Here is a 14,749-nt window from a genome sequence, read left to right as displayed (position 1 = left end):
TCCCCCCTCCTTGAACTCCTTCCTTGCTTGCTCCACCACGGGGCCCCTCACTACCCAATTTGGGAACCCCACTTTGCTACAAAACACCCACCCACACATCGTCCCCACGGAGCCCTTCCTGCCACTGTGCCTGGGCATGACCCTCTTCCCCCCAAGGAACTATACTCAGCTATATGCCTACGGCGTGCTCTGCTCATTAGGTGGACGTCAAGGGAGACCTGTCGTGATTCACACTAGCATGGTGGACAATCTAACAATGTGCGAAGCAAGGGCAGGGGGAGCACTATCCGATGTAAAGACCTGATGATAATTATATTTAAACATAGTCAAATGGGCTACCCATTGTGTCATTGGCAGGGGGATGGTGACAATTGCAATGGGACATCCCACCAGCATTAAACCCAATTTAGGACTTGCATGGGATTTTCCGCCCCTGCTGCCCATCCTGCCACTCTCCAAACTCCCCATCCCTCCCCCAAAACACCCCACAAAGAAAAGGATACCAAAATCTCTCCCTATAGCTTTATTACAAAATATGCCACAACAATCGGGTAACCTGCTACACACACAACTTAATTTTCTTTAAGCTCTTAGCGGAGAGACTTGAGCTTTCCAATCTGGGAAGGAGGTAACCTGGGAGTGATCTTGTGGCAGTACATAATTGGGAAATAGCGTGAGAAAGTTTAATCTGAAATTAAACAGTGGGAATCAACGACAGAGGAACACAGGTTATAAATGGTAAAAGATAATTTTATAATAGATATCAGAAAATTCTCTTTCCTGTAGACAGCAATCAATGTTTAGAATTATCTTTCAAATACAATGAGACAGAAAAGAATCCTTGAATAGGTTAAATGTGATTACAATCTTTCACTGGATGAAATACAGTTGACAGAATGCTCATTCTAATGTGCAAGTATCTCGTAATCTTGCAAGTTGGCCTGAGCAAAGGATTCATTTTCAAATTTAAGATCATGCATTATTCCATTAAGTCAGAGATCTTCTAGCGACATTTATTACACGGTTGCAAATCACAATTACACATATTTGTTAAATAAATAACTAATGAAAATCCACAAGATGGCAGCAGAGAATCAAAATCCTATTTTCTCTTGCATTATTATGCAGAATCATACCACGGTTATGGCACAGGAGGCCATTCAGCCTGTCAAGTCTGTGCCAATTCTCTGCAATAGCAACTCAATTAGTCCCATACCCTATCTTTTCTCAATTGCCCTGATTTTTTTCCTTTTAAATGATTATACAATTTTCTTTTAAAAGTCTCAATTGAATCTGCCTCCTCCACAGTCTCGGGTAGTGCATTCCAGATCCGAACCACTCACTGCGTAGAAAAGTGTTTTCCCTCTTCGGCCATTGCTCCTTAAATCAATGTCCTCGGCTTCTGGTCTTTTTCACCAATGGGAACAGCTTTTCCTTATCTACTCTATCCAGCACTTTTAATTTGTTGAACAGTTTGATTAAATCACCTCTTAATCTTTCCTTCTCCAAAGAAAAAAGCACGGGCTTCTCCAGCCTATCCATGCCATTGAAGTTCCTCTCCACAAAACCATTTTGGTAAATCTCTTCTGCACTCTCTTGAATGCCATCACATCCTTCCTAAAGTCTGGTGCCTAAAACTGGAAACAATATTCCAGCTAATGCCAAACCAGTCCTTTACATGAGTTTATTGTAAATTCCTTGCTTTTGTACTCGCTACCCCATTTCTAAAGCTAGGAATCCTGTATACTCTATTACCACTTTCTCAACTTGCTCAGCTGTTTTCAGCTTTGTGCACTTACTTGCTCCTGCACTCCTTTTAAAATTGTATTCCTTATTTTGTGTTTCCTCTTTCAAAATGAATGACATCGCACATCCTTGCTTTAAGTTTGTTCCACCACTTGATTGCCCAATCCACCACCCTTTCCATGTTGTCTTGAAAGCAACACAATAAATCCTCAAGGACATGGGAGGCTGTAACATAGTGGCATTGTCACTGGACAAGCGATCCAGGGACCCAGAACAAGATCTGGGGATCCGGGTTCAAATTCCACCATGGCAGATGGTGAAATTTGAATTCAATAAAAGTCTAATGATGACCATGAAATTTTTGTCAATTGTTGTAAAAAAAAACCCATCTGGTTCACTAATGTCCTTTAGGGAAGGAAATCTGTCATCCTTACCTGGTCTGGCCTACATGTGACACTAAATCTGCAGCAATGTGGATGACTTTCAAATGCCCTCTGAAGTGGAGGGCAGTTAGCGATGGACAATAAATGCTGGCCCAGCCAGCAACACTCATGTCCCATAAAATGAATAAAGTACAGTATAATCATTTTTCCACATATACATACAGAAAGAGACAAGAGAGCACCGACGCAGTTGGTTCGGATTATTCATTAAAAACAGCGCCTTCAAAGATACAAATAATGAAAGGGTGTTTCAGAGATTGGGGGAAAACAGGATAACAGGAGAAAGCCAAGACTACATGGCATAATGGTGCAAACCCTCACCTATATAAGGTCATAAGATTATAAGACATAGGAGCAAAATTAGGCCACTTGACCCATCAAGTCTGCTCCACCATTCAATTATGGCTGATAATTTTCTCATCCCCATTCTCCTGCTTTTTACCCCATAACCTCTGATCTCTTCATTAATCAAGAGCCTATCTAGCTCTGTCTTAAAGATATTCAATGACCTGGCCTCCACAGCCTTCTGCAGCAAAGAGTTCCACAGATCCACCACTCTCTGGCTGAAGAAACTCCTCCTCATCTCTGTTTTAAAGGATCATCCCTTTAGCCTAAGGTCGTGCCCTCTGCTTCTAGTTTTTTCTACTAGTGCAAACATCTCTCCACATCCACTGTATCCAGGCCTCACAGTACCCTTTAAGTTTCAATAAAATCCCTGTCAACTTTCTAAACAAGTACAGACCCAGTGTCCTCAAACATTCTTCATACAACAAGCTCTTCATTTCAGAGATCATTCTTGTGAACTTCCTCTTGACCCTTTCCAAAGCCAGCACATTCTTCCTTAGATATGGGCCCAAAACTATTCTCAATATTCCAAATAGGGTCTGACCCCTGAGGCCTTATACAGTCTCAGAAGTATATCCCTGCCCTGGTATTCTAACCCTCTCGACATGAATACTAACATTGTATTTGCCTTCCTAGCTGCCAACTGAACCTGCATGTTAACCTTAAGAGAATCTTGAACAATGACTCCCAAGTCTCTTTGTGTTTCTGATTTCCTAAGCATTTTCCCATATAGAAAATTGTCTATGCCTCTACTCCTCCTTCCAAAGTGCATAACAACTCCCACTTCACCAGATTATATTCTATCTGCCACGTCTTTGTCCACTTTCCTAAGCTGTTTAAGTCCTTCTGCAGCCCCATTGCTTCTTCAATACTACCTGCCCCTCTGCATATTTTTGTATCATCTGCAAACTTAGCGACAATGCCTTCAGTTCCTTCCTCCAAATTGTTAATGTATATTGTGAAAAGTTGTGGTCCCTGCACTGGCCCCTGAGACACACCACTAGTCACCAGCTGCCATCCTGAAAAAGACCCCTTTATTCCCATTCTCTGCCTTCTGTCAGTCAGCTTACAGAATACTAGAGACAGAGGCACACAACTTACATTCCAATATTTTCAAAGCAGTTACTGCCAATATGTGTTCAGCCAAAGAGAATATTGACACAAATATAGAAAAGATTGATCAGTCAAAGATGCTTACACGATGCTTAGGCACGCATCAAAGAACACTTACCTATCTTAACCTCTATTAGAGGCATTACTGATACAAAACAATGTATTTTCCCAGGATATGTGCTCTGTCTGCTCCTTTACAGGAATCCGTCAGAGATTCTTTGACTACAAAATACAGAATCGATCGACGCAACACCAATAATTCTAAGGGGTTTTTTCCTCGCCAGCTGTGAGGACTCATTAGTTATTCTCACAACCTCTACAGCAAACCAACAACCCATCTCCTGCAATGGTGCTTCTCATATTAGCCATGACAACAGTAAAGGATAACAAATACTTTACACCATCTATATAAGCACATGGGATTGCAGGTCATGTCTTGAGATGGATAGGAAGCTGGTTAGCAGATAGGACGCAAAGAGTTGGCATAAATGGGTATTTTTCTGATGGGCAGTCAGTGACTAATGGAGTTCTGCAGGGATCTGTGCTCGGACCCCAACTGTTCACATTATATATTAATGATTTAGAAGAGAGCACTGAATGTATTATCTCCAAATTTGCAGATGATACAAAATTGGGTGGAAGGGTGAGCTGCAAGGGGGATGCGGCGATGCCTCAGCGTGATTTGAACAGGCTGAATGTGTGGGCATATTTATGGCAGATGCAGAATATGTGGATAAATGTGAGGTTATCCACTTTGGTAGTAATAATAGGAAGACAGATTATTACTTGAATGGGGTAAATTGAGAGAGGTGGATACTCAGCAAGACTTTGGTGTCCTCATGCATCAGTCACTGAAAGTAAGTATGCAGGTACAGCAGGCAGTAAAGAAGTCAAATGATATGTTGGCCTTCGTAGTGAGAAAATTTGAGTACAGGGATAGGAATGTTTTGCTGCAATTTTGTAGGGCGTTGGTATAGGCCACATCTGGAGCAGTGTGTGCCCTTTTGGTGTCCTTGCTATATAGAAAGTACAGCAAAGGTTTACTAGGCTGATTCCTGGGAATGGCAGGTCTGCCAAATGAGGGACAGACCAAGTCGTTCAGAATTATTTTTGCTGGAGTTTAGAAGAGCGAGAGGGGATTACATAGCAACTTACAAAATTCTAACAGGGTTAGATAGGGTAGATTCAGAAATGTTTCCAATGGTGGGTGAATCCAGAACTAGGGGTCATAATTTGAGGATAAGGGATAAATCTTTTAGAACTGAGATGAGAAGAAATTTCATCACCCAAAGAGTGGTGAATGTGTGGAATTCACTACCACAGAAAGTAGTTGAGGCCAAACATTTTCTGAGTTCAAGAAGAATTTAAATAGGGGTTAAAGGGATCAACAGATATGGGGGTAACGGTGGCGGGGGGGAAATCAGGATATTGAATTCAATGATCAGCCACGATCTAAATGAATGGCAGAGCAGGCTTGTTTGGCTGAATGGCCTACTCCAGTTTCTAGTTTGTGTTTCTATACAAATATAAGGATTAGAAATTAAAAATCATATATATTGCATAGTCCCAGTGTCATAAAACCTATCCAATGCATTCCCCAACACTCCCAAGCTCTTTAAGGAAATTAAACCACAAGCGTTAAATTTTGACACAGGATCAGAAGCAACACAGGTAGTGCCCTGCATCACCTTGCATCCCAGGCACAACAAGGATATAGTCAGTTCAGATCTACCTTTTAAGCTTGGAGTAATTAAAGGAACATACTGGTGATTGCATGCCATATAAACAAATGGATGTCCTTGGTTTTCAAAGGATCACAGGCAAAATTCGCCTTAGCGCTCATACACTAGATCACCCCCTGTCAACATGCTAAATAACATCAATAAAGGAATGTAATGACAAGAATTAACAATGAAGTGCAGATTATAACTCCAAATTATTGTCATCCACAGAGTTTGGAGAGGCTAAAGCCCAAGTAGGATTGCTGAACAGCCTTAAGGATCCCTCAGGATAGGAGGATAAAGCAAAGCAAACTGCATTTAGAGAGCTTTCTGGCACTTTCCAGCCTTTCTGAAATCTCTGCGACTGAAGCTACAAAAATGCTTTATTACTGGCTGGAAACAGGATATAAAGAGGGCCTTCAAGACAAATAGGCCCAGCTTTTGTGTCGAGATTTTAAAAAATGGTAGCCAGTGTCCCAAAAAAAAAAGCCAGTCACTCTTCCTCCGATCCCAGCTCTCCAGATTGATCAGAGTATTTTACATACCATGTAACTAACTTTCCAAAGATTGGAAGCTGCATTCTCAACGATATGGATTCTTTCCTCCACTTCAAGCTTATCAATACTGTTCAGTTCAGCAATTGAGCAATATGCCAAAAGGTTAAGTCTGTTGTCTATAATTTTTATCATAGTGGCAGTCATCAACTACAATTACTTCAAATTCACAGGGTTGAAATCCCATTCATTGACCAAATAGTCATATTGAGGGCTCTGCTCTGCCCTGGCTGCTTCCAACTACTTCTTTCAAATGAGGATTTTCATGACTTTACTTGGTATTTTTTCCCAAAATTTAACCAGAAATCTTCCAGGAACATAGCATGGAGTCTTCACTCCAAGATTAGCCACGTATGGGTTGTGTGTCAGGATAAATATAGAGTGATGGTTGAACCTGTATAGAAATGGGGAATACATCCCAATTACTTTAACCATCCCATCCCACAATTTAAGATGAGGGTATGGTGAAATTAAAGCAGCAGGTGGAGATCCACCATACTCCTCCACATCTAAAATCTTAATGATTTTTCCAGAACTACGAAGAAGAAAATTGTGGCTTTTGCTTCACCCATCTTTCAATCCTGAAAACAGAAAAACGGATCAGGTCCAACCATCTTCAATGAAAATCATACTGGACAAGATACGCTGTACAGAAGAGTGTGGATTTCCGTACATATGAAGTATTTGGCAAAGAATACCAACACAGACATGTCTCAGGAACTAACCTTGTTTGCACTGTTAAAAAATTCATGTGCCTCTTGGAGCAATATTCCTCGTTCTTTCATGAGGAGCCAGAACTCCTCACACATCAGCTTTAGTTTCTGATTTTGAATTGCCATCTGCTCTTTATTTGTAAAATCTTCCATAAGCTGAATCTTATCAGCCTCAGCTTTTAATCTCTCAGCTGTCGAGGTGACTTCCTGCAATAAAATGTTTAAGGTTCTAATTATTTCTTTCTAACAGAACTTCTTTGGGAGCAAAATCAACAATCATGAGAACCCGAGATTTTATACACTATAGTACAGGCCAGAGGATAGATAAAAGTGGGAATATTTGGAAACAGTTATATGACATATTAATTACAGTGCACTGAGTGCCCTTGTACCTCATCCTAAAGAAGGCTTTATATAAAGGATTGTCTCAAAAGTTCAATACTTTACTGGTGATACTTGTAACCAGAGCTATGTATAGTTCATCCAGAAAGAGTTAAGTGAATATGTCAAGGACAACGTAATTTCCAGTAACATAAAAGAAATATGTTTTCCTTCTGAAGAAATGCAGTTCCAGCTCTGGGTTTCAAATCTTTAAATTCCAAAACCTCCACACTCTTGCACATTAACATCTAGTACAATACGTTTCTTGATGTATTCTCAAAGTATTTAGGAAATATACACATGGAGTGTCTTTTTTTTATTTTGCATAAAATGTTTTATTTGTTAACAAATATACTCAGTAAATTAACTGCATTGAGAGTTCTCTTTAAAATCAACTCCATTTTATCCATCATGCAAAAGCTATGTTGAAAATAAATGTTTTGGAAGGTATGCATTTACCAGGGCTTTACACCCGAACTCCTGGTGCTCCTGCAACAGCCATTCATTTTCAGTCAGAGATGAACCTAGCTTTTCATTCTGTAAATAAGATTCGCCATCATGCTGGAACCACTGCATCACCTTCATCAAATAGACAGTAAAAAAGTGTGAAAATCATTTGCTATGCAGTGTTGTACATGCAATTTACAGAGAGTTGGACTTTTTTATTGCCCACAATCAATTCATGGACCTAAGCATATAAACATCTGTGTACCTAACAAAGCTATCAAAGTATTGTGTTACATTATGTCCTCTGCAGATACTTAGAATCATAGAACCCCTACAATGCAAGAGGTGGCCGTTTGGCCCATCGAGCCTGCTTCAACAATAATCCCACCCAAATCCTACTCCTATAACCCTACATGTTCACCCTGGTACTCCCCCTAACACTAAGGGGCAATTTAGCATGGCCAATCAAACTGACCTGCACATCTTTGGAGTGTAGGAGGAAACCAGAACACCTGCAGGAAACCTATGTCGACACAGGGAGAATGTGCAAAGTCCACACAGACTGTCACCCAAGGCTGCAGTTGAACCCAGGTCCCTGGCACTGTGAGGCAGCAGTGCGAAGCACTGTGCCACCTTGCACCCCCCCCCAAATTTGCAATAAATGTATATAAAACAAACACACACACACACAAACACACACACACAGTTGACATCATTTTTGATCACACTTCCATTTCATCATTTAACTTTGAAACTGATTGCATAAACAGTGAGAAATTAAATCTTGCACATGACAAGTTGACTGTAATAATGGAGATTCTGGCCAATGAGTGTCGCTTGGGAATAAAATGGCTTCCTATTCGCCAGATTGCATATGTGGAAGCAACTTACCTCTGTCGACTCACCATGGGCAACAATATCGAGAATTAACCAGTGCATATCATAAACATATTTAAGTTCAATAAATTTTAAACGTACTTAACGTTTACAAAAAACAGACTCTTTCATTGGACTCTGATACAGAGTGTGTCCAATGGTGCATATCTGATGTTTAATGGAAAATCATTGGAATAAAAATATCAACTCTATTCAACTGATAACTGTTGTAACTTAAAGTTTCCAATCCCAAAATAATTATATGATAAAATGATTAGAAAAATTATATTACACATGACACTCTTTATATTTCCTTCCATAATTGAATTCTAATTAACTTTTAGTTTCCTTTCATGCTCAAGAGTGCATGAAGTAACAATAATAAATTATATCAATAGTTGATAGAAGTAAATTAAAACTAAACAATTGTAATGTCAAATTTATGAAAGCTTGGAAGCGATTGTATATATTTTCTGTACTTCCTCAGTTTAAAACTAAAATTAGATTAGCTTATTTAAATTTGTTTTTGAAATTATGGAAGCTGGACTGGAACCAAAGCAAGATGATAGGATAAAAGTTTCCTCTCATTGCTGGCAGCATGTGAAACATGACATTTAATTTAACTGTGACTGGATTCCAATTCCATTCCCAGTGACTATATAATAGTGGATTTTTAAAATATTAATTCTCAGAACATGAACATGGCTGGAGTGCTGCCCATCCAGTGGTGTCTCCATGTATTATCTATAACTGAAGGATACTCTTGGTCACTCTCTTTATACTGGCAGCATTGCACTTTCCTCAAAACATACATGGAACCAATTGCATTTTTTCCTGAAAAAAATAATTCTGTTCTTAAGCAAGTACTTTATTATTCCAAAGTCAAATTTGTAATGTTCTGGTAATAATATAGATTTGGCTCTTACTTTATCTAGCTGCTGGTCCCACTGATAAATCTGCAGAATCTGCTCCAGGTCCAGCCTCTGATGATGGGATTGTTCCTCCAACTGTCTCCTCCTGTCCTGTAGCAGTTCCAACAGGCTTTCAATTTTTACACAACTGCTATGAGCTCCCTGAACTAGCTCAGAATTGATGTTCGGTCCAGATACTTTGAACTCTCTGATTACAGCGAGGAGTTCTTGACTTTTATTTAGAAGAGCCATTGAGTTTGTTAAAAGGACTGAAACAGAAGTAAACTTCTCAGAACCAGGTTACAATTCAACTTACATACAACAGAAGATAGTTTATATACTTCCATAAAGGGTTTGTTTTGCCAGATGATTGCTTAGAGAAAATTTCAAGTAAACATTCAAATATACTTAGTGTGTATTCTTCTTATCAGCTGTTCCTTAATTTCCAAAATTGTTCATGTCACCTCTTCTTTCTCTATTCTATCAAGTAATTTAATCATTTTTTTTATTTTTCTGTTAATATCACTTTCAGTTCAGAAAGGGATTGAAGTAGTATTTGAATTGCATTTTCCACTGCCAATCAGCATTTGTCTGTTAAGTAGTCAAAACACATATTTCAATGATGAAGCTGGTAATCACTTGCCACACTCCCAATGCCCAAAAGTAGAATCTCCAAACTCTCCCATCAGCTGCAAGACAATGAGTACAATATGTCTTAATTTGAACTAATGCAATCAATGCTGGGATTTGAAGTCGAAAGTTCGAAGTCCAATAATCTCTTATGATGCAGTTCAGTCTCTCCTCTCTCTCTGGTTGTCATCTTTTTCTCAAGTTCAGTACTAAAGTTGTTAAGTCAGGAGCAGGATGCAACTATACTGAGGCGCTGATGCTTGGCTTGCTACTGATGAAGGTTAATCAATAATTGACATAGCTACATCATTAAGAGACAGAAACAATGTGGTGAATGGACTTCTGCAGTAAAAACAGAATATTTGCTTACAGTTCAGAAATGCTTGCATGGCTTTGGTGAAACAAGATCCGTTGCGTCATCTGTTTTATTGATTCTCAGCTGCTCCAGATTTCCTTCACCTGGGATCTCAGTTATGTCAACTGCATTTTCCCTCTATTTGGCAAAAGCATAGCTGCACCCCACCCACACAACAGCTGCAATTGAATTACAGTGTAATGTGAACTTTAATCCAACTGAATTACAGGCCTCATCACTGAATCCTTCCTTTTCTGGAAACACATTTATCATTTTTCTTTGCATGTTTAAATTTACATAGAAGAGAAAGTGTCAATAAGTAGACTACCCCTAGATCACACAATCAGCCAAAGACAACACTCAGTGTTAGCCTGAAGCATCAAAAAACAGAAGTTGAACAATTGGAAAGGCTGGAAATTGGAAAAATGGAGGTCACATTTGCTGGAGTAAAATGAAACAGGAACAGCCAAGTTAGGGTGTAAGACTTTAGGCTGAAGCAAAGCATACAATTACATAGTGTAGGTGTGGAGGCCCAAATTGAATCTAAAATGAAACAGAGTGAGATTCCTTCTTTAAGAAATTCATACTTTGCTTTAGTGTCAGGTTAGGGTCTGATTCAAACTGTAGTTACATTCTAACTGTGGTGCTGGTTTGAAATAAGACAATTGTGTACCAATACTGCAGTAATTGTGTAGAATCATCTATTTGGCCCATCGAATCTTTGACAGAGCATCTTATCTAGGCCCACTCCTCCCCACTAATCCCCCCAACCTACACATCTTGGGTCACTAAGGGGCAATTTAACATGGCCAGTCCACCTAACCTGCATATCTTTGGTCTGTGGGAGGAAGCCAGAACACCCAGGAGGAAACCCATGCAGACCTGGGGAGAATGCGCAAATTCCACATGGACCATCACCCAGGAATGGAATCAAACCCTGGTCCCGAGTGTTGTGAGGCAGCAGTGCTAATCATTGTCACCCAAATTAAATCTTAATAGTTTTTGTTTTACTCAACTGTATGTAGTACACTGTCCAAATCTAATCATTAAAAGGGAGTCATAGGCCATGATTTCAGTAAGTCAGGCTAAAAGACTGCAGAGGTCTTCCTGTTCTTCCTCCAAGTCTTACTTACAAATAGTCAAGATACATTTCATTCAACCACTTGCCTTTCTTAAGATGTTGATGGTGTTGGAGAACTTGTGTCAAGGATTCCATGTCCTCAAACACCTGCGCACTGTTCAGAAAATCTTCAGCTTCATCAATTTTTATAGCAAACTAAAAGATATAGTTTTGTAAAGGACAGAATCAACTATAAAGCTACCATGTCAGTTGAGAGATCATTGCAGACTATCAGCATTTACATTAATCTAACTGCATATTTTAACTTCAAGATTACGTTGAATTGAGATTTTGTTTCAAATTCTAGCATCTGCAGTAAAATGCATTTATATTCAGTTAAATTGCTGTGTGTTTTGTAATCACTTTTCCTTTGTTCATTACCAACCTCTAAAGCTTGATCAAAGAAATTGGAGGCCATTTTTAAAAGTGTCTTTCGATTTCCAAGCAGTTGGTTGAGAGTTGTCCAATTATCTCCCAGGGTTTTTCCCATCTCCTCATACAGTTGACTCTGGCTTTTATTTGCCTCTGCTGTTCTGTCAGCTTCAAGCAGCAAATCCCTAACACCATCTTCACATGCCTATTAAAGAGAACAATGCAGTAAAAGTTTTCTGTACACTTTAACTGGCTGTTTAAATAAACTGAGATTGGAGTCTTTTCATCAAAGCTCATTTCATTATCAGGTTATAGTTAAAACAATTTCAACATCCTACTACTTCTGCTATTTGTTTTGAATATCTTCAATTAACAGTGATAGCTGATGACTGGGACAATGGATTCTGAAGATTACTGTGTTTTACTTGTGGAAATGGCTGCTATTCATCAGCAAGGAATCACTAATCCTGCTGTTTTAGCACTCATTCAACAGTCTCAGTCTCAGAAGGAGTTGGAGAGAGGTGGCAGAAGGGATAAAGGGAGTGAGAAGATAGGAACAGAAAGTAAGGTGCAGTGAGGGAATTAAAGGAGAACAAAAAGAGAGTAGGCGGGTGAGTAGAAACATGTGCAACATAGGCACGAGACAAATCAGGAGAAGACTATGGTGCGAAGAACGTAAGAAAGCCTTGAGAATCAAGTGTTTGGATTGATAAGAAGCTTACTGTTGTTCGTGAGTATTGTAAGGTTGCATGTTGTATTATGAAGAGATCTAGAGGCTTGTATGGTTGAACAATAACTGTTTATTAATAACACATAGCTATATGAATACATATAAGATGCAGTCCAGAAAAAGTGCTATCTTCATGCCAACTTCTATCTGACTCACAACTACCCTTCGGTACTCATATGTTACTTTACATCATTAAATGGACAATACTGTTTTTCCAGTCCCAAATCAACTCTTACAGTCCTGAACATCCTAATATTGCACCTCGCCCCAAGTCTTTACACAAATGAGTTTATAACAAATGTTTACATGCTACCCCTCCTCCCTTGCCACCACAAGTCTCTGGTTTTACAAATTCAGATGGTCTGAAGGCTTTACAACTCTTCCAGATCCCGTTCTTTGCAAGTTTTGAGGAATGGTAGTCTGACTTTATTAGATTACAAACTCTACTTTGGGCTGGCTTTGGTGGTCTGGAGGTGAGGTTGTTGTACCTGGTGTTGCAATTATTTGCGTTTCTACATTGGTGGAACGGCAAATTGTGCGGAGGGTATGGAAAGTCTGCAGAGGGATCTAGATAAGAACATAAGAACATAAGAAATAGGAGCAGGAGTAGGCCATCTAGCCCTTCGAGCCTGCCCCGCCATTCAATAAGATCATGGCTGATCTGTCGTGGCTCAGTTCCACATTCCCGCTCTCTCCCCATAACCCTTAATCCCCTCGTTTATCAAAAACCCATCAACCCGCATCTTAAAAATATTTAGCGAAGCAGCCTCCACCACTTCAACGGGCAGAGAATTCCAGAGATTCACCACCCTTTGAGTGAAGAAGTTCCTCCTCAACTCCGTTCTAAACCGCACCCCCCTTTATCTTGAGGCTGTGCCCCCTAGTCCTACCATCCTTTCTGAGCGGGAAGAGTCTCTCCACCTCTATCCTATCCATCCCATTCATCATCTTATACGTCTCAATGAGATCTCCCCTCATTCTTCTAAACTCTAACGAGTACAAGCCTAGTTTATTCAGCCTCTCCTCATACCTCAACCCCCTCAACTCCGGTATCAGCCTAGTAAACCTCCTCTGCACTCCCTCCAAGGCCAAAATATCCTTGTGTAAGTGCGGCGACCAAAACTGCACACAGTACTCCAGCTGCGGCCTCACCAATGCCCGATACAGCTGCAGCAAGACCTCCCTACTTTTATATTCAATCCCCCTCGCTATGAAGGCCAGCATCCCATTCGCCTTCCTGACCACCTGCTGCACCTGCAGGCTGGGTTTTTGTGACTCATGCACAAGGACCCCGAGGTCCCTCTGCACCGTCGCATGCTGCAGTTTTTCGCCACGTAAGTAATAGTCCTTCCTACCATTATTCCTACCAAAGTGGACCACCTCGCACTTGCCAACATTAAATTCCATTTGCCAGTTCCTGGCCCATTCGCCCAGCCTATCTAGATCCTTCTGCAGACTCACCACACCCTCCGCGCAATTTGCCGTTCCACCAATCTTGGTGTCATCAGCAAATTTCGACACCATACACTCGGTTCCCTCCTCCAGATCATCTATATAAATGGTAAATAGCTGAGGCCCCAGCACCGACCCCTGGGGCACTCCACTAGTCACCAACCGCCAATCCGAATAGCACCCATTGACCCCCACTCTCTGCCTCCTATTTGACAACCAATCCTCTATCCACGCTAACACCCTACCCCCAACTCCATGCCCCCTTACCTTCTGCAGTAACCTCTTGTGAGGTACCTTGTCAAACGCCTTCTGAAAATCAAGAAAGACCACATCCACCAGCTCTCCTCTATCCACCGCCCTAGACACATCCTCATAGAACTCCAATAAATGTGTCAGACACGACTTCCCCGTAACGAAACCGTGCTGCGCCTGCTCTATCAAGCAATTCCCCTCAAGATGCCTCGCTATTTCCTCCTTGATGACGGATTCTAACATTTTACCTACAACAGACGTTAAACTAACCGGCCTATAATTCCCTGCCTTTTGCCTGCCACCCTTCTTAAACAACGGCGTAACGTTAGCCATTTTCCAATCTTCCGGCACTTCCCCGGAATCCAATGACGTTTGGAAAATAACCACCAAGGCATCCACTATCACCTCCGCCATTCCTTTCAGAACCCTTGGATGCATTCCATCCGGTCCTGGGGACTTGTCCACAATCAGTCCCTCCAGTCTGTCGAGCACCGCCTCTCTAGCAACAATAATGTCATTGAGACCCTCCAGTCCTACCACCTTTCCATCGCTAACACCCAGCAAATTCACGTCCTCCTCCGTGAAGAC

At 40.7% G+C, this 14,749-nt stretch overlaps 1 protein-coding gene across 1 annotated transcript in view; it reads right to left on the bottom strand.

Moving 5' to 3' along the window:
* Window positions 1–14,749, bottom strand: part of ccdc141 (coiled-coil domain containing 141) — a 160,121-nt gene that overhangs the window by 118,271 nt on the left and 27,101 nt on the right. Inside the window, exons 3-7 of the mRNA XM_080198905.1 lie at window positions 11,741–11,932; window positions 11,403–11,511; window positions 9,266–9,519; window positions 7,476–7,595; window positions 6,648–6,842 (exon numbers count right to left, since the gene is read on the bottom strand). Coding sequence (XP_080055031.1) covers window positions 6,648–6,842; window positions 7,476–7,595; window positions 9,266–9,519; window positions 11,403–11,511; window positions 11,741–11,932 — 870 coding nt within the window. The remainder of the gene's footprint in view (window positions 1–6,647; window positions 6,843–7,475; window positions 7,596–9,265; window positions 9,520–11,402; window positions 11,512–11,740; window positions 11,933–14,749) is intronic.

Source organism: Carcharhinus amblyrhynchos, chromosome 11, assembly GCF_965287045.1.
Source record: "Carcharhinus amblyrhynchos chromosome 11, sCarAmb.v2.hapA, whole genome shotgun sequence".
NCBI lineage: Eukaryota > Metazoa > Chordata > Chondrichthyes > Carcharhiniformes > Carcharhinidae > Carcharhinus > Carcharhinus amblyrhynchos.
This window is presented reverse-complemented; position numbering and strand designations above follow the sequence as displayed.